The following is a 25,422-nucleotide window of genomic DNA, read 5'->3' as shown; positions in this document are numbered from 1 at the left end:
CTTCTGTTTTATGGAGAAAAAAGAGAGTTTGTGGCATATATACAATTAGATTATGTAAATTTAGGTGCACTAACCATAAGTTACCTCTTGCAAAGGGTAGATTTAGTAATATTCCCAGAGAATTAAGATATTGTCATCTCTGTCATTCGAACCTTTTAGTTGATGAATTTCACTATTTTTTTAATTGCAGTTATTTGTCTAATGTAAGAAAGAAGTATACTGACAAGTTTTATTTTGAAAATCAAAATGCTGTAAAATTTTCATTATTAATGAACAGCAACTGTAAAGACACACTGAAATTGTCGATATTTTGTTAAAAGATCATGTACGTTAGCCTGTAAATTAATGACTGCATCTTATTTCTTTGACTGGGTATTGTTGAGTTTTCCATCTTTTGGTTGGTCAGGGTTTGTTTTTATGCTTTGGGAAGGGACCTTTAAATGTCTGTTTTAAATTTTGGTAGGTCAGTTTGGCCGAAGAGGGAATACTTTAAAACATTTTCTGGTCAAAAATAAGTAAATGTCTTATCCTCCACATTAAAAAAAACTTATTTTGTTATATAATAGATGTCTTGCCATCTGGTATTACAATGCTACATTGTGTTAATATATGCCATGCATGTCAAATGCCCTTATGAGCCCTGAACTTATTAATAAACTAGAAACTTGAAACTGGTACCTTGCAGGGATTAACCTGTAGGGTAGTTGATAGTGAGGTGATATCCTTGTCAGGGGACAAGATAATGTAACGATTTTGTAATTTTATACATTAAGAGAGTCTGGAGTCGATGGGCCAGAGATCTAACCTCTGCAGGCCTATAGCATTTCAGTAAAACATGGAAGTACGGCTAAAGTGCAACATGCCACCAGTCTTTGAACTGCTTCTATTGAGTCTGAGTATATCTATTTACCAGCAAGTTGTGTGTTTTTTGTATTTAAATCAACTATCAGTATGTTGCTTTGTGATAATAAGATGGTTGTTTGACGAATTAAAGTCACTCTAACAGGACAGTATGTTATATACACTGGACATAGTACTTAGCATTCTTTGAGAAAGTAGGATGGATGCAAGTCAAAATGATTCAGTTATGTAACAGTGGGCAGTTAACCTGACCAGTGTTCCTAGATTCTGTACCAGTACAAACCTGTTCATCGCAAGTAACTGCCTACTTCCCCACATGAATCAGAGGAGGAAGATGAATGATTACAGACACAATGTCTTTTATCAAATTGTCACAGAGAACATACACCCCACCTGGGGATCAAACTTGTGACCCGGCAATCCGTAGATCTGCGCTCTCCATATTGAGCTAAGCGGCAGCAAAGGTTGTCCACATAATTCAAATGTTTTATCACAGTTGACTGCCTTTAGTTTCTCCATTTTGCATTAATCAAACTCATTTATATTTAGATGCTAGTTAGACTGTGGTAACACCTTGAGGGAAAAGATGACCTAATGAAAACTGCTGCAAGATGTCAACCTTAGAAAGTCTTACAAAGTAAGAATATAAATCAGAATAAAATAACAGAAGAACGCAAAACACAACAAACATATTACATTTCAATTTTATTATCATATTAACATGAGCATCAATACAAATGGTTCCATAAACAAAATAACATGAAAGAAATGAGATACATGTATGTGAATGAATGTATGTAAGTACACGTTCCAGTATAATCGCTACATTTTTTCCAGAATCATCATGTGTGTTTTCAGTCATGAAATTCTAATACTCGCCAAAATGTTTTGCAGGAGGTATGATTACATGTTATTTTTCTGGGGGGAAAATGGCCATGTGATAAGCACTGCAATAAATTAACTGAAACACAGGACCCAGTACTACTTCTGTCATGATAAAACTACTATCATAAATATACATGTACGTGGAAAAGGATAATCAGGCATAGATCCATGATTTATCTAAATTTCACTACTCACCTGATTAAAGAGAAGGAGTAAGAGGCTGTCTTGTTATGATAGTCACTATGTGAAATTATAAAAACATGACAAATTGTTCATACAATCTGATGATAAAACAAAAAGTGAGATTCTATAGTAGTTTTCAGGTGTTTTCCTTAACTGGCCTATGCAGGTCAAAAAAATGAAAATATTTGCGTATTCATGTGCATTCAACTAAGAAATAAGCCATCTGTTTTAAATCAAGCATGTCAGTAAAATACAAGGAACATTGACCCCACAGTGAGGATTTCAAATTTTCATCCACTATTCCCTCTGTGTACCTATTTGAAAGGAACTGTGAATTTAAATTAGTGTTTGACTGGTAAAAAAATGGATATTTATGTGATTTCAACTATTAGGCATAAACGTTTAATATGGCTATTTCTGATCAAAGATATACATTTTTGCAATGCAAGGAAAGCTGTATCATTGTCCATTTTGCTGTTGTTAAAAATGGCAACTTTAACTTATTTACATGCCGACTCCTCGAACAAATAAAATTATCAATTGACCATAGGAAATTATAAAGTTTGACTTTGACCTCTGACCTACTGATCACCAAAACAATTGGGTTATCTACTTGCAACAAGAAATCATCTTAAGAAATTCAATAGTCCTTGCTTGAAACTTTCTTCAGTCATTGATCAGAAACCTTTTTAACCTTTAGCCTTCTGGCAGCATGTGATTCTGCCTTTGCGACCAGTGCAGACCAAGATCAGCCTGCATGTCCATACAGGCTGATCATGGTCTGCGGTGTTTGTTGTTCAGTCAGTTAATATTAGATGAACACCCCTTTGAATATTAAATGGTATTGCCCAATTTTGAATGATGGAACAGTCCATTTCAGACATTTAGCAAGCTAAAGGTTTATTATTTTGGTCACTAACCAGACCACTGACCTCAAAACAATAAAGGTCGTCAACAGACCACAGTCACAGGACAAAGCATCTTCCAGTAATTGACTGGAAGTAGTTTTAAGTCTCAGCCATTGAAAGGCCATCTGCTGACCTATTTTTTTGTTTTTGTGTTATTTGGGTTCCACATTACACTGACACAATTATCTGCAATTCAACAGCTGTGGACCAAAGAGGTCCAATGACTGAACATTGTTTTCAATCTGGAGGTCACTGTAACATGACCTTTGACTTATTGAGCCCCAGAACAAGTAACCATGAGCAACTAACCATAGGAAATCATACTATGAAGTTTGACTGCTGCTGTCCTAAGTTTTCTCCAGTTACTTATCAGAAACCATTTCAACTTTGAGGTCACTGAGAACTGGAGCTTTGAGCTACTATCTCACAACGGGGTCATCTGCTGACCACAGACAATCATTATATTAAGGTCCCAGAAGTCTAAACACCTTGAGTGGAAATCAAAATTAATGGCCTACTTATCTGCATACAGACTAACAAGCCCACAAACCACTGGACATTAGCAAACAATTTAAGCCCTTTCCTCAAAGCTTGGAATAAATGTAAATTGAAGTTAAAATAGTTGTCATTTGAGCCTGAAATACACTCACTCTCCTGATCACTGTGACCTTGGTCTTTGACCTATTGACCCCAAAATCAATACAGATCCTCCTCTACCAGAATGACTTGATTTGAAAGAATCTGAAAGGGGGTCATCCAAAGAACACTCCTGTAAAGTTTGGTTGAAATTTGCAAAGCGGTTCAGGAGATGGATTTAAAAGAAATTGTGGGAAAAAAAACAAATAGACAAATCAATACAATAGCCATGAGCACTTATGCTCAGATGAGCTTAAACTAAAAACTTTTGATGAAAAATGAATAAAAATATCCAGTGATAAATGGAAAGCTAACTTAATGATGTTTGATATGTTCATGTAGGTCATACCTAGTGTTATGCTAGTTCAAGGACAATGAAACAAAACTGTTAACGTGATGTCATGAATTTAACAATGTAAAGTATATCTCTATAGTATTATGATATAATTTAACCACAAATAAAAAAACAAATTTTGTTCAGAATGGATGATTTGACAAAGCTAATTTTCAATCAGTAAGTTTTCACATTCGCTTTCTTACAATGAGATTGTCATTTAGACTGACTTTACACAATGAATTTCAAATTCTGTTGTTCTAAATACTCTCAAATGTTCACTGTCTGTATAGTATTTGTTATAACCACACGGTACATAACAAACTTCTTTATACTCCATTAAGACAGATACAAACAACATTCAGTATGTAACTATGTTCATGTGAGAAAGCCTTCCTCCTGTCCCAGCATTTTTGTATTTTCATATCAAGTCCACCACATATGATTTTATATACACAATGTTAGTATGTTTTCATTGCTCCATATCAGCATCATCAAACTGTCCTGCATTGTTTGGGTTCTCTTTCTCCATTTCTGAAACAGGAAAAAAACTAACTGACCAGTCTAAATTCTTATTTCAATGGTCATTTTTTATTTTGGGTTTAGCCTCAGTTTTTAACAGTAATTCATTTAAGCAAATATGGACTGTTAACCTAACTAGTGTTCCTGGATTCTGTGACAGTATCGAACTGTTCTATGCAAGTAACTGCCAGAGGCGGAGGACAAAATGTCTTACGACACAACATCTTTTATCAAAACATCATGGACGACATACACCTCACTTGGGGACTGAACTCCCCACCCCTTAATCTACAGATCCGCACTCTACCTAATGAGCTTAGTGGGTCAAGACTGTAATAAAATCAGGGAATCATATCTTCACTTGGTGAAGATTCTGACTTCTGTTAGTTTGCATTTTTAGTGAATGTTTTAGAGAGTATTTACAGGAAAATAAACAAGAGGACCATGATGGTCCTGAATCGCTCACCTGTTCCCACATGACCCAGTTTTGAGTATGACGTCGTTTTTTCTATTATTTGACATAGTGACCTAGTTTTTGAGCTCATGTGACCCAGTTTTGAATTTGATCTAGATATCATCAAGGTAAAAATTCTGACCAATTTTCACGAAGATCCATTGAAAAATATGGCCTCTAGAGAGGTCACAAGGTTTTTCTATTATTTGACCTATTGACTTAGTTTTCAAAGGTACGTGACCCTGTTTTGAACTTGACCTAGATATCATCAAGGTGAACATTCTCACTAATTTTCATGAAGATCTCATGAAAAATTTGGCCTCTAGAGAGGTCACAAGGTTTTTCTATTTTTATACCTACTGGCCTAGTTTTTGACCACATGTGACCCAGCTTCGAAACTGACCTAGATACCATCAAGGTGAACATTCAGACCAATTTTCATGAAGATCTGTTGAAAAATATGGCCTCTAGAGAGGTCAAAAGATTTTTCTAATTTTATACCTACTGACCTAGTTTTTGACCGCAGTTGACCCAGTTTCAAATCTGACCTATATATTATCAAGATGAACAGTCAGACCAACTTTCATACACATCCCATGAAAAATATGGCCTCCTGAGAGGTCACAAGGTTTTTGCATTATTTGACCTACTGACCTACTTTTTGAAGGCACGTGACCCAGTTTCAAACCTGACCTAGATATCATCATGATGAACATTCTGACCAATTTCTATGAAGATCCATTCAAAAGTATGGCCTCTAAAGAGGTCACAAGGTTTTTCTATTTTTAGACCTACTGACCTAGTTTTTGACCGCACGTGACCCAGTTTCAAACTTGACCTAGATATCATCAAGATGAACACTCAGACCAACTTTCATACAGATCCCATGAAAAATATGGCCTTTAGAGAGGTCACAAGGTTTTTCTATTATTTGACCTACTGACCTAGTGTTTGATGGCACGTGACCCAGTTTCGAACTTGACCTAGATATCATCAAGGTGAACATTCTGACCAATTTTCATGAAGATCTTGTGAAATATATGGCCTCTAGAGAGGTCACAAGGTTTTTCTAATTTTAGACCTACTGACCTAGTTTTTGACTGCATGTGACCCAGTTTCGAACTTGACCTAGATATCAACAAGGTGAACATTCTGACCAATTTTCATAAAGACCCCCATGAAAAATGTGACCTCTAAAGTGGTCACAAGGTTTTTCTATTATTTGACCTACTGACCTAGTTTTTGAAGGCACGTAACCCAGTTTCGAACTTGACCTAGATATCATCAAGGTGAACATTGTGACCAATTTTCATGAAGATCTTGTGAAATATATGGCCTCTAGAGAGGTCACAAGGTTTTTCTATTTTTAGACCTACTGGCCTAGTTTTTGACCGCACGTGACTCAGTTTCGAACTTGACCTAGATATCATCAAGGTGAACATTCTGACCAATTTTCATAAAGACCCCATGAAAAATGTGACCTCTAAAGTGGTCACAAGGTTTTTCTATTATTTGACCTACTGACCTAGTTTTTGAAGGCATGTAACCCAGTTTCGAACTTGACCTAGATATCATCAAGGTGAACATTCTGACCAATTTTCATGAAGATCTTGTGAAATATATGGCCTCTAGAGAGGTCACAAGGTTTTTCTATTTTTAGACCTACTGACCTAGTTTTTGATGGCACATGACCCAGTTTCGAACTTGACCTAGATATCATCAAGGTGAACATTCTGACCAATTTTCATAAAGACCCCATGAAAAATGTGACCTCTAGAGTGGTCACAAGGTTTTTCCATTATTTGACCTACTGACCTAGTTTTTGATGGCACGTGACCCAGTTTCGAACTTGACCTAGGTATCATCAAGGTGAACATTCTGACCAATTTTCATGAAGATCTTGTGAAATATATGGCCTCTAGAGAGGTCACAAGGTTTTTCTATTTTTAGACCTACTGACCTAGTTTTTGACCGCATGTGACCCAGTTTCGAACTTGACCTAGATATCATCAAGGTGAACGTTCTGACCAATTTTCATAAAGACCCCATGAAAAATGTGACCTCTAGAGTGGTCACAAGCGGAAGTTTACGCACGAACGCACAGACGGACGACGGACGCTGCCCGATCACAAAAGCTCACCTTGTCACTTTGTGACAGGTGAGCTAAAAAGTATACCATTTCCTTAGAAAATGCGAAAAATACAATTGATCTTAGTGAAAGCAAGTACCTTCTTCTTCTCTGTGACCATTTGTTTCCTCAACATTGGCCCCATCTCCTTGTCCTGCTCGTAACATGTTCTCTAATCTCTGTAAAGTTACCTGCCCTTGTTCTGTGAGCTCTTCAGCACCCTCCTCACCTTCATAAAAACCTTCTGAAATAAGAAGGAAATACATGTATATAATATGCCAGCTTATTCTCACTATTCCTCACCCAAAAATAAAACTAGGATTCTCCAATCTGTTAAATTTGTTTGAAATCTTACTAACTTTACAATAGAACTAGAGTTAAATTCATTTATCAAATATTTCATACACATTAATTATTCAACCAAAATCAGTTATGCTCAGACAGACGTAGTCATGGTTGTTCAAATCAAGCTAGTTGATTTTAACCTTTAGCCTGCTATTGGCAAGTGATTTGCCTTTGCGACCAGTTCAGACCAAGATCAGCCTGCACAGATGTGCAGGCTGATCATGGTCTGCACTGTTTGCTATTCAGTCAGTAAATTTTCTGTGAACACCCCTTCAAATAATAAATGGTACTGCCCAAATTGAATGATGAACCAGACCATTTTAGAAATTTAACAGGGTGAAGGTTAATATACATAACAGACTATAATAACTAACCACTCCACTGGAAACTAGTAAGAAACTGTGCCTCTACCATCCCCCTTAATTTTCCAACAAACTAATATAGAACTGATAGATTTTACAAAACAACAACAAGAGATCACAGAGTGATCTTCGCGCCCACCAATGTGCCATTTTTTGAGTGTTCCAAATTTCTAGACTTATTGACTAGCTCAAGGTCAAATTTCATTTCTGTACACAACACTGTGCATGTGGTCCAAATTCGAAAGCTGTAGCTAGAGAAATGTGAAAGTAGGTCACTAGGTCAATGTCAAGGTCAAAGTTTGTTTCGGTACACAATCCTATGCATGTGGTCTAAATTTGAAGCCTGTAGCTACAGAAATGTGAAAGTAGATCACTAGGTCAATCTTAAGGTCAAAGTTCATTTCGGTACACAAAACTATGCAAAAATGTGAAAGTAGAAGACTAGGTCAATGTGAAGGTCAAAGTTTTTTTCAGTACACAAAACTATGCATGTGGTCCAAATTTGAAGGCTGTAGCTTGAGAAATGTGAAAGTAGGTCACTAGGTCAAAACCAATTTGTCATATTTAATTTGGAAACACGGAACTATGCATATGGTCCAAATTTGACGCTTGTACCTTCAAAAATGTGAAAGTAGGTCACTAGGTCAAAATCAAGGTCAAAGTTTTTTCCAGTGCACAAAACTATGTTTGTGGTCCAAATTTGAAGGCTGTAGCTACAGAAATGTGAAAGTAGGTCACTAGGTCAAAACCAAGGTCAACTCATGTCAAGGTTCATCTTGCCACTCAAAAATATATAAGTGGTCCAAATTTGAAGGCTGTAGCTACAGAAATGTGAAAGTAGGTCACTAGGTCAAAATCAAGGTCAACTCATGTCAAGGTTCATCTTGCCACTTAAAAATATACATGTGGTTCAAATTTGAATGTTGTAGTTATTGACAAGAACATTTTAAAAGCTTTTCCCTATAAAAGTCTATATGAACCATGTGACCCCCGGTGCGGGGCCATTTTTGACCCAAGGGGTATAATTTGAACAAACTTGGTAGAGAACCACTAGATGATGCTACATTACAAGTATCAAAGCCCTAGGCTTTGTGGTTTGGACAAGAAGATTTTTCAAAGTTTTTCCCTATATAAGTCTATGTAAACCATATGACCCCCAGGGCGGGGCCATATTTGACCCTAGGGGTATAATTTGAACAATCTTAGTTGAAGACCACTAGATGATGTCACATACAAAATATCAAAGCCCTAGACCCTGTGGTTTTGGACAAGAGGTTTTTCAAAGTTTTTCCCTATATAAGTCTATATAAACCATATGACCCCCAGGGCGGGGCCATATTTGACCCCAGAGAAATAATTTGAATAATCTTGGTAGAGGACCACTAGATGATGCTTCAAACCAAATATCAAAGCCCTAGGCTCTGCGGTTTTGGACAAGAAGGTTTTCAAAATTTTTCCCTATATAAATCTATGTAAAATATAGAAATAAACAAAGGGCCATAACTCACTCATAAATTGTTGAACCAGTCTGATTTTCAGGGGGACACAACTATGGTACCAATACATCATTCTGACAAAGTTTGGTCAAAATCCCCCCAGTAGTTTCTGAGGAGATGCGATAACGAGAAATTGTTAACGGACGGACGGACGGACGGAATGACGGACGGACGGACCACAGACGCAGAGTGATTTTAATAGCCCACCATCTGATGATGGTGGGCTAAAAAAAGAGAACTTGCCTTCTCTCTCATCAAACTGTTCATCAAAATCAGGATCTTCTGGATCTGGATGTAAGATCTGACATTGTGACAGTGCTGCAAACATTGCTTCTACTGAAATATAGCACAAAAAAACTGTACTGAAAAATCAGCGAAGCAAAAGTTTTCAAACAGGAAATGGTTTGTGTTGTAGAATATTGGTGATATATTGCCAGTTTATGTAATGTATTATATGATATTCATAAGAAGTATAGCACCATCAGGAGTATTTATTTTTGCAAACACATATATAACAAGCAATTTCAGATGATATTTTCATAGTATGTTAAGTATTTATGCTGGGTTATCTCCTTAGCAAATCCCAATAATATGGGCCAGTGTATGACTTCAGGCTTCATCAGGCATGACTTCATTCATCAGCTACTGATCTGTGTAAGGTCAAATCTATGTTCCCTTCAGTCAAACACTTAAGGTTGTTATGCATGTTTGGATCAAAGATTTTTCAACAAGATGGAATTACATTAAACCTTGATTTTTCAAAACAAAGAATATGCTTAGAAAATTCTGCAAATAAAAAAGATAGGATTGTTTGCTTGAATTGTTGCTAGACTGATCTAAATATTTTTGACCTCACTCAAGTTTTCATAATGGACATCTATGATTTACTCACAATTTTGATAACATTTTCACGAACAGAATTTTTTCAATGTAGATTTTAATGGAATTTCTCACAGTCGTAAATAAACGTATGGTCTATAATATGGTGAAATAGAATGTATATGTAATTTTAAAGACATTATCTGGTAGTAAAAACACATTTTAATACTATATTTTATCTTTAGAAAGATAGTTATATTGCCATTTTAATAAATATACTCACAGGTTGCCATATATTCATAGCACAATTTTCATTTCCGTATACAGAGTTCTAGCTTTATTCTACCTCATCTGGATCAATGCCATTATACGCCATTACTTCTGGTTTATCGAACATTGCAAAATATCTTTTTTCGGAATTCATGTGAAATGAACAACAGAATAGGATCGGCAAATCCATGAATCACGCTAGCAATTCATGTTTAATTTGCAGATCCTATTATGTTGCTCACTTCGCATGAACCCTGAAAAAAAAACGTGATTCATGTTTAATTCGCTAACTCTATTCTGTTGTTCATTTTGCATGAACTCCGAAAAAAAAAAAAATCATATCTTACATGATCACTACATTTCCTTTCCATTTGTAAACAATGTTATATAATAAACTGTCGGAACAACTGCGACATCATCTAAGGAACAGTCTCCCTGACTATGAGGATGTCGCCAAAAAGCAGCCCATTATCACTAAGGAGTGTTGTCATAACTCTGGTGCCTTTCCTTTTGCTGTTCATACAAAATGCATGTCATAATTTTAAATGGAAAAGTATATAGGGCAAATGTAAATATGATTCATTGGAATTGATACTTACATGCAAGTTTATCATCAGGAACAAATCTGACTTCTGTTGTCGGCATATCATCATCATCATCACCCTCAGATGAAGAGTTACTTCCCCTGTCATCTTCTGCAATTTATATAATATTTATTCATACAATAGTGTGAATACAGTTTAATTTGGTTGACATTAAATCTAAAAGTCAAAATAGCTAATACCCAGGGTCATGAATTCATGAATTGGCACAACAATAAAATCCACGGGTTCACAACCTATGAGAATATGCTGACACAATTCTGATCTAATTCAATCATCAAGTCAATTTTAAGAATTTCACATTTGTAGTCCATGGTACAACAACAGAGAGCTTGTGATTTCATACTTCATGCGCTCTGCATGTCATCTCCATGTGGTGAACATTTGTGCTAAGTTCCATTAAAATCTTTCAAGCAGTTCAAGAGTCACAGAGCAGACACAAAACAAAGTCATATGACCCTTGACCCCTAAGTGTGACCTTAACCTTGAAGTGAGCCATCCAAAACATGCGCTCTGCATGTCATCTCGATTTGGTGAACATTAAATTTTGTGTCAAGTTTCTTCGAAATCCTTCAAGGGGTTCAAGAGTTACAGAGCGGACACAAAATTGCTAACGCAAGGACGGATGGACAGACGGACACCAGCGTCATAACATAATATATCCCTTGGGGCGTTTAAAAATTCAGTCTTGCACATCCTGAAGTCTAAAATATAATGAGCAACAGAAATTAATTAATGAAACAATTAGACCACACCTTATTTGTTATGTACAGAAATTTACTACATGTAAACATACAGATGAGATACAAGTGTGAAAATCACAACCTTTTTATTATTTAACAATTTATCGAAAAGTCTATGGCAAATTATTTCATCATTCCCTTTGTGGAATTAAAAGGTGAAAATTCATGAAGGATCAAGTTTAACTGGAACATCGTGAATGATCATACTAACACGATACATCATGAATGATCATACTAACACGATACAACATGAATGATCATACTAACACGATACATCATGAATGATCATTTACCTAAATCTGCTTTATTACAGATCATTTTGGGCAACACATCTACCAATTAAGGGTTTCCCATAGAATCAGCAGTAAAATGAATTTACCAATTAACTTCCCTTCCACTTGTAGGTACAGACACTCATGTGGAAATGAAGACAGATCTCTGGAAATTGCATGTAGGCAAATCTTAGGGTACTCTAAACAAAACCCTGCTCCAGCTGAGCTTAGCCACGTCACCTGACTGAAAATAAGAACATAATACTCAAAACAATGTTATACTGACAACAGTATCATTATTCTTATATGATTTTAATCACAATTACTAGTCTCTTGGACAGAAAATTTGTTTTAATATCCTTACTACGTACTGCAAAAAAAGATACATGATAATGACAGATACATGTAATTAGTATGTTCCAAACAAGATTTTGAAGACTCTTTGAGTCTCCTTAAAAAAAGTGGTATTTCCTAAAAATTGACAATTATAGGCGAAAATGAAATCCGAGTACCTGTTAAAAAATTATATATTTCAGTCACACAATCAGTGTGTGACTGTTTGTGACTTTCTTGTTACTAGAGATACATATAGGAATGTTACCTTTTGTTACTAATTTTACCAAGGAAATGAAACCTGAGAGTCTGTGAGAAGCTTGTGACCCATGTACATTTATATGTTAAATTCAACATAATATTAATAGCAAGCTCGAAGAGCATCGAGTTTATGGTAACGCAAGTATATTTTCACACTTAGTGGTGGAATTTAGAAGTTTTGCTAACAAGGCACCACTTGCGGAGAGGAAGTAGTTATTTCCACAGTGAATACAGAACTTCATTTGACTGCTGAAAATTACTTATCACTCAAAAATCATGCAAGAAAGGTTTCCAGTCAGTTAAAAAAAATATATATATATTCTTTAAAAAGATAAAACAGAAAGATATTGGAAAATAGTGTCATGAATTAATAATCTTAAAGTCAGTATGTGAATGCGGCAAATAGGAAATAATGTCACAGTGACACAGGTTTCCTGGAAAATTCACAAAGTATAGTATTCTCTGTAACAGGCATGATGACACTACATGTAAACTTACTGAACATTTTCAAGTTAAAGGTGGTCAATCACATTTAAACAACATTTAATGACATTTTTTACTTTTTGTATATTCTGGTAGAGAATTATTTAAGGAACAAAAAGACCGATTACATAGAGTTAGATTCCTATCTGAAATGTATATTTTATTATTTTTATAAAATTTTGTAATTACTCCCCTTTAATATGAAAGTATATAAAAAGCTGGGTATTTCTTTTTATTTCAATACAATGTCTAGTTTTACATTTGCATTTGATAGACATATTAACTATTGAACAATCTGAACCAAAATGCAAGTTTAAAAGCTGTGTGTAGCTTCTGAATTCATTTATTTCCAATCTATCTTGGTTGTGCAACCAAGATAGGCAAAGGGAGGTAATAATAATTTTTCAAACTTGCGTTTCTAATGACTTCCATCTAAATACATAATTTTTAATGCAAATATTTTACAAATATATTACAATATGTCTAATATTTATACATTTCCTTAGGCAAAGTAAGTTTATCAAATTTATACTTATGATAAAATAACTCTATCTTGGTTGGGCAACCAGGATAGGAAAATGAAATTTTAAAAATACCTCCAGTGAAAATCTAATTGTATTAAGTTTAAGTGAACATAAATGAGTGTAAATGATCAGATGCTAAAGTTTCGAACAAATCCGTTACATGGCCAAAGTCTGATTATCCACCCTTAATAGGTTCTTGTGAATTTTCACTTTGTTTAGTGGCGAATATTTTTTTTTTTCGGAATATTTTTTTAAAGCTATAAACCCGATTTCTTTTGAGCTTGCTTTGCGGCTTTGTCTTATTTCATATTAAATATAGGGATCTTTATTGCACATTGTCGAGATTTGTTAACTACCAAAAATTGTCAAATAATTGTCCCCTTCTATGAGGATCTGATTATCAGGGAAAAACTTCAGAAAAGTATACAGTACGATACAAAAATAAGTGGTTGTTTGAATAAAAATAATTGGCACTACCATCATGTGAGTAGCAAAAATAATCAGCATGACGGCTGTGTGGGTGAAGAAAATTATCAACATGACCATCGGCTGAAATTTAGCTATTGAACCACTCAACATGTTACAACATACACATATTTGAAAAGCTAAAATCATAATTTTACATGTATTTCTAATACATTCATATAGATCTAACATGTTTATGTCACAGCACGGACTTGGTCACGTTAGGGGAGATGTCAGGCAGCCAGTTAGCTCAATTAAACTGGTAGAGCACTCGCCATGTTGAATTGTTATGCGCCAGGTGTAGGCTGCATTTTTCAGTGCTCTCAAATATTGATAGTTTTCTGACATTTATACTTTGTTCAGAATTCTGAAAATTTGATATATTGGATATCATCTAGTCGTGGTTGGAGTGTTGTAAATTTAAGGTGAATCATAATTGTGATTTTGAAGTTATTTTGATTTTTAAAAAAATCATTATTGCAATTAAATTGCCAAACTTTCATATATCAGCATAGCCTGCAGCAATAATGTGTTTCAGTGAGCGAATGTCACCGAGGATTATTTATAAAAGATCAGAGTTGCACAATATTGGACAATTACCAAGTGCACAAAAGAGACCTAATCCCATGATTATCAAAAGATTGAAAGAGTTTCGATTAATTCAATATAGAGGGACTCGAGGTGGGAAAAACCAGATTAGACGAGCATGGGACACTAACAATGGGATAAATAATAACAACTTGATACGGATAAAACCTGAAAACTGTACATTAGTTCAGGGGCAGAAAAACATCAAAATTTGCTCCGTCAATACACGATCAGTGAAAAATAAAACACTCTCCATATGTGACTTCATCCTTACAAATGAATTCGACATTTGTGCCATAACTGAAACATGGCTCGGTAGCTCTGTTGACAAAGCGTGCATCGGCGAACTCGTGCCCGACTGTTACAAAATGAAACATGTCCCTCGTAGTGGTAGGCGCGGCGGGGGCGTAGCAATTATTCACAAGAGAGCCATACAAGTGAACATTGTCACATCAAGCAAAGACAACGAATTTTCCCAATTTGAGTATATGGATTGCAATGTAGTTACAGGCGGACACTCCATAGGCCTACGGCTTCCCATTATATACCGGCCACCCCCTTCCAAAGAAAACGGTTTAAACACAAATATTTTCCTGGAGCAAGAATGGCCCAATTTCTTAACTAAATATGCTACAATTGACAAGACCACCATCATTGTAGGGGACCTTAACTTCCATCTTGATTTACCGGAAAATAGTGAAACAAAAAAGTTTACAAGCAGTCTAGATGCATGTGGCATGCGTCAACATGTACAAGAACCAACACATGTAGCTGGGCATACGTTGGATGTAGTGATAACCAGAGATAATGATGTCACGGTTTCAAATATCGAAGTCATAGATCCTGGACTCTCTGATTCAAATGGAAAGATGTCACGTGATCATTTTGCTGTGATATTTGACGCTAAAGCTTCCAAACCACCCCCAGTACGAAAAACTGTGTCGTACAGGAAATTACGTTCGATCGACATTGACTCATTTCGAGAAGACATACGAAGAATAGATTTCTTTAACACACAATGCACTCCATCTGATACTGATATCGATGAATTTGTGGAGGAATATTCAAATCAGTTAATTTCTATAGTAGACAAACACGCCCTTTGACTACCAAGACTATTGTGTTAAGACCTTCATGTCCTTGGTATACCGAGCAACTCCACAAAGCAAAACATCAGAAACGAACATTAGAACGGAAATGGCGTGAAAGTAAGCTCACAATCGATCACCAAATTTACAGAACACAGTGTGCTGAAGTGAATAAGATGCTAAAACAAGCTCGTGTTGAATACTATACAGGCAAAATTGACTCATGTGGCAGTGATCATAAGAGTTTATCAAAGATTACCAAAAATCTTCTTGGCGATACAAATCAGGTGATTTTACCATCACAATCATCTCCACAGCATCTCGCACAAGATTTCAGTGACTTCTTTATTGGAAAGATCGAAACAATCAGAAACGATATAGCATCGCAAACACAATCTGTATCTGATTTAGATGACATAGAAACTGAATACACAGGTGTCAATTATGTAGAGTTTACTCAAGCCTCAGAAGACGAAGTGAAATCAATTATCAAAAGTCAGCAAACAAATCATGCGAACTAGATCCTATCCCAACATGGTTATTAAAAGAATGTCTTGACGAACTAACACCAGTGATAACAACAATTATGAATGCATCTCTAGATGCTGCATATGTGCCCAAAGCGTTCAAACATTCACGAATAAGACCTCTTCTAAAAAAGCCAAGCCTAGATTCTAATGTCCTAAAAAACTATAGACCTGTGTCAAACTTGCCGTTTCTGTCTAAAATCTTAGAAAAAGTGGTAGATGTTCGAATTGAAAATCATCTGAGGACAACGAACTTCATGAAGTTAATCAATCTGCTTATAAAAAATTCCACTCAACCGAAACCGCCCTATTAAAAGTTCAAAATGACATTCTTCAATCGTTGGATAAGAACAATGTGACTATCTTGTGATGCTTGATCTCTCTGCAGCATTTGACACTATTGACCACGGGACGTTGATTCATCGCCTTGAACGTCACTTTGGTGTTACAGGCAAACCACTCGCATGGATGATGTCATACCTTAGTGACCGCTACCAGACCGTATGCATAGATGGCGAGCTATCACAACCAGTGCTAATGAAGTACAGTGTACCCCAAGGGTCTGTCCTGGGGCCAAAGAACTACACAATGTACACAAAACCAGTTGGAGCTATCTGCAGAAAGCACGGACTGAACAATCATTTCTATGCGGACGATTCGCAGTTATATCAATCCTTCAAACCAATAAATAAAATGTCTATTGAAGAGACCATTCATCGCGTTGAAAGTTGTTTAAAGGATATAGTAAGTTGGATGAATACTAACATGTTGAAACTCAATGCTGAAAAAACAGAATTAATCATATTTTCATCTGAACACAAGACACAATCTGTTTCAAACATATCTGTGAAAGTGGACGGATCTGAAATCAAACAATCAGGCAGTGTCAGGAACCTCGGTGCTTTCCTGGATTCGAACATGAGGATGGAGCAACATGTGAATAGTGTGTGTAGGAATTCCTATGCACAGTTGCGGCAAATTAGTCACATCAGACAATATATAACCGCAAACGCAGCCAAATCTCTAATCAACTCTCTTGTTACATCACGTTTGGATTATTGCAACTCTCTTCTATATGGAATTCCAAAACGGTCAATGAACAAACTGCAATATGTCCAAAACACGGCAGCTAGAATCGTAACCAGAACATCCAGATACGACCATATAACGCCGGTTCTGCGTGAACTCCATTGGCTTCCTGTGCAATGTAGGGTAGAATACAAAATTATAACACATACATATAAGGCACTCAAAGATCAATCACCAGCTTATGTAGCGAACATGCTAGAAATATATACACCATCCAGAAATCTGAGATCGCAGAATAATGCATTAAAACTAGTGGTGCCCAAATGTCGAACAATACGATTTGGTGACAGGAGCTTTCAGACAGCTGCTGCGAGGTTATGGAATGCCCTCCCATCTGGCATAAGAGAGTGCAAGACCGTGCAAAGTTTCAAAAAGCGCTAAAGACGCATTATTTCATACAATTCTTTGGCAACTAACATCTCACTGATTACCTGATTTATAATGTAGGTACTTTGCCGGCCAATTAATTACTTTAATTAAGAACTCCAGTGTGACAGAATAATGTTGGCGGTGTTTTTTTTTTTTTTTTTTCTGTGGGATGTATCATGGATGTTCTCCGGACCGTTTGGGTGGGGATTGACCCAATCATCCGGGACGGTTTGCATGCTGTGATGCATTTCGCAGACATCATACCGTTTAATTCCGTCTGTTCAAAATGTAAGATATCTTCTGTTCTATTCTGCTCTGACCTGTGTCTTTGATAGGTCAGTTAATGTTTTATGATATTGTATTTTTGTTTCATGTTTTGATCTGCCTACCCTAATTTAAAATGCTTGGTATCTTATTACCGTAATGTAATTTTAATTTCTTCTATAATAGTTCAATTCCCATTTTTTTATTGAACATTATATAAATGTTTTTTATGTAAAGCACTTTTGAACGTATTTTTATATGAAAAGAGTGCTATATAAATGTGGTATATAATAATAATAATGTAAGCGAGGGGTCCCGGGTTCGAACCCCAGACTAACTGCACATTTTTCTCACCTCGTGACATTTATGTATCTTCCATTTAGTCAAACCCCTGCTGGGGACCTAGACCCATATGGCGCCCAATGGGGGATGGTGGCATGCTTGCTTGGTCAGTCTTACGACGCATGCAGTGTTCATGAAAGACCCTGAAAATTCACAGGACAGTCGGTCTGGTAAACATGATTTTTTTACAGGACCGGATAATATTTTACCAGACCGAATTCTTTTTAATAAATTTGATATCTGATCTTTAAAACTGGTATTTATACATAGTCTATATAGACAGCATTACAAAAATTACAACCTTTAAGTTTGTTTCCACATATTAATTGAAACAGATTTCAGATATATAAGTTTTCAGGCAGTAAAAAGTCTCCCTGTACTTGGATTCAGTGTTGTTATATTTTCTGATCCTTTGGGACCATGGAGTCCATTCAACATATGTGTAATATATCTAGAGTCCCGCTTAAGCCGTTGCTAGGGGGCGTGAGAGATGTTGCACATTTCATTACCTCTCGTGAACAGACTCAGCCAAAACGAGTCTGTTGTTATTCTTCTTGGTTGCATTTTTTGCTTCCAAAGGATCTTTTAGTAATTTTACAGATTTTATTCATATTCATTTGCTATATCATCGCTGTTTTTTACCCCACAAGTCTATTGTTTGCACCGAGTCACGTTGATGTTGACATAAAGAGAAAGATGACCTCGGAATTTCTGGAAATTCCCGTCTGGTTCCCGTGTACATAAATCGAGTACCATCCACAATTAGTACGCATCCAATGATAACGCCTGTTCTTAGAATTGTTGTGACGTCGTGAGGGGTTTCCACTGTTTCTATTTTAAGTACCAATGAAACAAGCGCTTACTAAAATATAGTTTGACATCAATTTCTCGGGATTCCATTTTACAATTTAAATTTTTAATGATGAAAGTCGAACTTTCGCGAAATCGTGGAGGACTTTCTTCTTACTTTATCATATTGACCTGCAATTTTTATCGGACCCTCGGTCTTGTGAACTTGATATATCATGCCGGACCGGATCAAAATTTACCGGAAATGTCCAAAGGTCCGACGGCTTTTGCGACCTCTGCGCATGCAATATTATGTACCTCCGGAACTCGAGGATGAGTTTCCAATTTGTGGGGGTGTATGTCACGGTACGGACTTGCCGACTTGGTCATGTTAGGGGAAAAGATGTGTCAGGCAGTCAGTAGACAAGTAGAGCACTTGCCCAGTAAGAGAGGGGTCCCGGGTTCAAGCCCGAGACTGACTGGATATTTTTCGCACCCTGTGACATTTAGCTTGGATCCAATCATCAACATCTCATCTCAAGTAATTGCCTCACTCTACAAGTGCATACTCGCAATTCATGACATAATAACTAACTTAAAGTAATCATGGTAATACCCCACCCACGATCAAATTGTAAGCCAGATACCTTTCAGCTATGTACAAAGCCCCTGTGCCAGTGTCATTTTCGTCAATAAATGCCTTCGTATTGTCTTGTTTGTGATGGATCCCAGAGTTAGGTACTGGATAGTCGGTAAGTAACATTATTCTCTTAAAATGTTAAATTAAGTTCGTAGCATACACGTTTTTCTCTTTCGCTTTATTTACGTTTATATTTGACCAATCACAATAATGAATTTCCGTCAGTGCGAGGGCTGAGGATATACGACTTATTGCACGTACTGTACCGTACATTTCAGCGGTCACAACATTAGGTCACAATAGCCTAAATAGTTTTCCCTATATATTCTATATAAAACTGACCTTTTTCAAAGAGCTACCAAACATAGCTAGACCCATTTCAGAGAACAAATCCTTACCTCATTTTAAAGAGTTATGATAAAACTGATATAAAATGAAGAGAAAAGTAGGGGTCATGTATCTTCTAAGAGAGATTTCTCTGGTCACATTTACTTACTGTAAACTGACATCAAAATCACACTGCTGTGACCTGGAAGTACTACTCATATTAAAATTGAGCTTGACTTCACAAAATACATTCTGCTCTCCCATTTTTCCTACCAAAATGTCAACAATAAATCCACAATGAAATTTAAACAAAAACTAGCCTCAATTTAGACCTCTGTTGCCATGCCAAGTGAAAAATTAGTGTTCAAATACCTGGCAGCCATTACGCGACTAGACCAGATGGCTCCCACACTGGTTCCTTTAGTTTAGTTAGGCCATTAGGAAGGATTACTTTAAACTGAAAGACATTTTTAAGGATGAAAACTGGTTTAATGCTGTTAGCAACAATGAAGATGTTCTTGTTCAGACACTTTTAGATTGTACATATTTTTCATTTGGAAGTGTCTAGATGTACGGATTTGTACCTCTAGACAAGCCTGTTAGGGGTTTTCTAGGGGTACGGACCTCCGTTTTTCTAGAGATTAAGGGCCATTTACAGTTCAAATTTTGTTGAAAATTAAATAACAAATAAGACTTCGTCAGAATTCACCTTAAACTTGCATCTAAATGGTTTACAGATAACAAAGTTCATCTGATTTGTTACATTTTCTTTCGGAACGTAAATAACCGAGGAACACCAAATAAATCACGAGGATTTGAAGTGGCAGAAAAAAAGATATAACGATTACGAAAACAAAACAATGTTAAATATTTTTGGGGAAAATATTTTTAATGATAATTAATTCTTAGTGCTTTTATGTTTTCCACACATTTGGTAGCCGTTACGAGATATAAGGGACGTTTCTTTTATTTAATGTCGATTATTAAACAATCAGTTTCGTGCCGATTATTCAATATAGTTTGCTAAATAACAAAATAAATAGGTGTATATTATTATGCCTAATTTATTTATTAATTTATTTTTTGCTAAATTTCAAATAGAATTCATTTAACATGTTTAAGAGTAAGATTCACTCATTAATCTGTTGTCAACAGCTTATTTTACAACAAACTAATCGGCACGGAACTGTGTATTCATTTGGAGTTCCTCGGTTATTTAGGTTTTGAAAGAGAAGGTAAACAATCTGGTGAACGCTGGTATCTGTAAACCATTTAAATCCAAGTTTTTAAGTGAACACTGGTTAAGTCTTACTTGTTATTTCATTTTCAACAAAATTTAAGATATAAATAACCCTAAATATCTAGAAAAAGGAGGTCCGTACCCCTAGAAAACAAACCTCTAACAGGCTTGTCTAGAGGTACGGATCCGTACCCCTAGACACTTCCTTTTCATTTTCAGTTGCAGAGGAAGCAGACATAGACATACAGCGTTGGTCCCAGGTTTACATCCAGCAGTTGATACAGCTGAGAGTTCAGTCTACATGTAGTAGTAGTGGGCATCTAACATATACTCACCCGATTAATAAAATGCATAAAGGCAGTGGCTACGATTACGGTACCGTAATCCTAGCCTCCGATTCTAGGATTACGGAAGTTCCGTATTCCTAGACAACCCTATGAGGATAGGCTAGGAATACGGAAGTATTTAAAAGGCATCAAATATATGTTAAGACACGCATAAATGATATTGTAAACTTACATATTTCACTTTAGAATAGCGAAAACGAAATACAAAAACATATACAAGTGTTAATTTCGCCCGATTCTATATGCGAGGAAATCTAAAGTGACAGGCAAAATCTATATTTAAAAAACAATTTTTTTTTCAATCCTTTTAAGCTTTTATTAACAATACAATTATTCGTTTGTCTGCCATTTCAGAAAAGAAATGATATCTACTATGGTCTTGGAAAGAAAACCTTATGCATACGGGTGCTGATTTCTCCTGTTTTTACGTGGAAAACTCAAGTGATAGGCAAAATCAACTCCTAAAATTAAAAGTATAGAATTTTTTTAATCCAACTTTGACCCTCATATTTCTATTATCGTTCCGCGCGCCGCCATTAATATATTTTTTAAGATTATATTAACCCAAATTGGCTGATCTATAACACGAAATAATTAGGCAGGCATGAAAAAAGCTATTTTAAGTGAATTAAGTAAGTTATGCATGCCTCTAAAATACTTCCGTAATCCTAGCCTATCCTCATAGGGTTGTCTAGGAATACGGAACTTCCGTATTCCTAGAATTGGTGGCTAGGATTACGGTACCGTAATCGTAGCCACTGCCTAAAATAAATGGTCTTCCAACTTAATGGGCATTTTGTACATGACCTAGTTGAAAAATTTATGGCAGACACTATTGTAAATATAAAAATGTTATTACATAGCTATTAGATGGGTCGACGGATAGCTCAGTGGTTTGCACACTGGCCTTCCAATCCTGAGGTCGGGGGTTCGATCCCCGGCAGCTACTCGGGAATTTTCAGAAACGCTGGACTAGTAGAGGATGAATAATGCGCCCTGTGTGGCTGCATTTGAACTATGTAAAGCGCCTTTGAACGTGAAATTGATCATGAAAAGGGCGCTATAAAAATCTGGTATAATAATTATAATAGATAGATAGATAGATAGAGCCGTTAGAAACTGATAAATCAAATATCATTTATTCATTCATAATCTGAAAGAGAACAACAACAGCAACAACATGGCAAAGTGACCCATACTACACATGTATAAGAATAAACACTGTTCGATCATGAATACTTGCTCACGTTTCATAGTGTTCAAAGCCAGAAAAAGTTATCCTTTCAAATGAAGCAGAAGTTTCAGAAGTACCAAAATTAATCCATTAAGCACGTTAGATAAACAAAACTATATACTTTTTCTAGAATAAGATTTATTAATGCATACCAAAGAAGTATAAAAAAATATTTTTACAGCTCTTTGTGCGTACATATATAATGATAACATGTGCTTTGATGGTCTACTCTAACATAAAACTGTTGTTTTTGCAACTTTTCGCGGGTGTTTTAAAAGGAGGGTAAATGTGTTTTAACAGAGTGATTCTCGAGCTCATGTGCTCTTAAAACACCTTTTTACACATGCACGTTCCATGGCAAAACGTAAACGTATGAATGATCTCCAACAACGGAGACATTCCCGAGCATTTGAGGGAAAACATTATATTCATTTATTAGTTTTTATGCGTTTTATGCTAAAATAGCGCTAGCGCATGTTCATTCTATGTTATATCGTTTTCAGTACCTCTCGGGATACGTTAGTACCCTAACCCTACTGGACTAGGGCACCAACCAGTCCCTGGCGATTCTGCAGCTGTTATAACACGAATAAAACATGCGTTATCCCTACATTTTAATCTTGGTAAATTTTTATACATTCAGCAATACTATCGTTATCATTAACCGAGAATTACTAATTTTCCTATCGTAATTCAGATTATAATTAAAACGATTTTAGTCAGAAAGATCGAAGATTTTAAGTCATCATTTTTTTCCAAATGTATTAGATGAACTTATGAAATGTATTGTTCAATAGGTGATGAAGCTACTATTTTTAATAAATTTGGTTTTCAGTCATTCAACATTTACACATTGCGATTTCCTCTTTTATTGTGTCTAAAGGAACAGGTGGACGTTTTGATATTCTAAAATCCCACCGGAACTGATCTTTTTATGTTTCTCTTCTGATCTGTATCGTCGCCCCTTTAATGCTGTTTAGACTGACCCCAACCCCTACTCCCCTTGTAAAGGTTCATATGAGGATTTGTCGACAATGGAAGTAAGAAAGTATATCGAGGATGTATTCCTTTCCATCCTGATAAATAACTGAACATAAAAGGCAAACAAATATTTTATCATTTATCCAACAAACCGAACAAGTAAATAAGTAATATGGCTCCATTTCATGTCAATACAACGTTATGACATCATTATGACGTCACTACTGATATCATATAACAACTCTGATTGAATGTACGGAAGACATTTTATGGATGCCACATGCCACAAAAATACTTCTGTGGTAATAAAACAGGCTTCACAGGTCATCCCACACAACAAAAATAAAAATGTTGCAGGCTCAGTTAAATTGGGACTGTACATAGTGGAAATGCACGCTCTCTAGCCCCTGGTTGAGAAGAACTCATCCAGCCACCAAATCACTTAACCAACTTTAATCAAACTTCGCGTGAATATTCTTTAGGTGGTCCTCTTACAGAATCTTTAAAAAGTACGCCATCTACGCAGAAGAAGTTTTGCCATGGCAACAAGAATGGATTTTGAAGTCTTCATCTCAGAAACGTTTGTCCTCATCTTAAAACAGCTTCATTGGATAACTACATGGGCAAGTATACTGGCTAGTATATACGGCATCTAAAAGACAGTAAAATTCTATTAATTTAATAACTTCAGAAATGGTAATTTTTGTTCTAGGTAACACGTGTTATCCTTTTGCCTATTTCTGCGTTGTTTGCTTTTTTGTTGGTTAATAAGGCTATTGGATACTTGAATACCTTGGCTACTCTGCATTCAAGTTTGGTTGATATTAATCAGGTATACTGAATTTATAGATTTTTAGATTTTATTGTTGCCTTAAAGTATAAAAGAACTGTTACATGCGAAACCGTCTTACTTGGGAAGAATCGGGAAGGACTACTTGTCTCTTAGGTGAGTAAATATGTACTCCAGTATATCAGAATAATTTGTACGCTTGATATGTTGATAATGTTACACATAAACACAGATAGTGCTTGACTCCCTTTTCCTGCTATATTTGCTATAATTATTGTTGAATTGTTGTTTTATGATATACAAAATGTAATAGGATTTGGGTCATTTACGACTGATATGGGTTATGCGGATAACTGGATCCCAGCATCACACATTATGTCATGTACAATAGTTAAAGGGAACGAGATATTTGGTAGAGCAAGTACTCGTTGTAAAATACTATGTATAAATTTGGACCAATTAGAACACGTTCTATAAATAGCACCAATCAAAGCTCACGTCTGCTTAGGTATAAATACGTAGAAGGATGACAGAGAGTTCATTCTGTATCCAACGATCGAAGAAGACACATTGAGGATTCAACTAATAATTTATCCCAGTACCTTGATGAGGAAGTTATTGCAACTACACTGTCAGGGCGGATAAATTATTAAAAAGAAAACGTTTGAAGTTCATAGACTAAAGAAGAGTTGCAGAATTTCAACAAGGTTTCGAGCTATAGGGCCAGCGCATAGGAGTTTTACCTTAAGGGTAGTTGAATGCTATAGACGATAGAAAATATAAGCTGAGCATCGGAAAGCTAAGACAGAGACATAGGTTTTGGTGATCTACTGAAAAAGTAGGAGAGTTCCAGCTTAGGGACGAGGTTCAGCGTTATTGGCGAAGTACAGCCAAGGCATCAGGGTTGTACCTATATGGTAG

General features: G+C 36.0%; 1 protein-coding gene across 1 annotated transcript; it reads right to left on the bottom strand.

The window, feature by feature from the left end:
• Positions 1–1,553: 1,553 nt before the first annotated feature.
• LOC123554451 (methylosome subunit pICln-like) lies at positions 1,554–19,799 on the bottom strand. Its single transcript, XM_045344615.2, has 6 exons — positions 19,590–19,799; positions 11,928–12,064; positions 10,803–10,898; positions 9,358–9,450; positions 7,012–7,155; positions 1,554–4,341 (listed from the first exon to the last, which is right to left on the bottom strand). Exons 1-6 carry the CDS (start codon positions 19,703–19,705, stop codon positions 4,280–4,282), a joined length of 648 nt encoding a protein of 215 aa, XP_045200550.1. The 5' UTR covers positions 19,706–19,799; the 3' UTR covers positions 1,554–4,279.
• Positions 19,800–25,422: the final 5,623 nt, after the last annotated feature.

This window comes from Mercenaria mercenaria, chromosome 7 (genome assembly GCF_021730395.1).
Source record: "Mercenaria mercenaria strain notata chromosome 7, MADL_Memer_1, whole genome shotgun sequence".
Classification (NCBI taxonomy): domain Eukaryota; kingdom Metazoa; phylum Mollusca; class Bivalvia; order Venerida; family Veneridae; genus Mercenaria; species Mercenaria mercenaria.
Note: the sequence above shows the minus strand (reverse complement) of the source record. Positions and strands in the feature narration are given on the sequence as shown.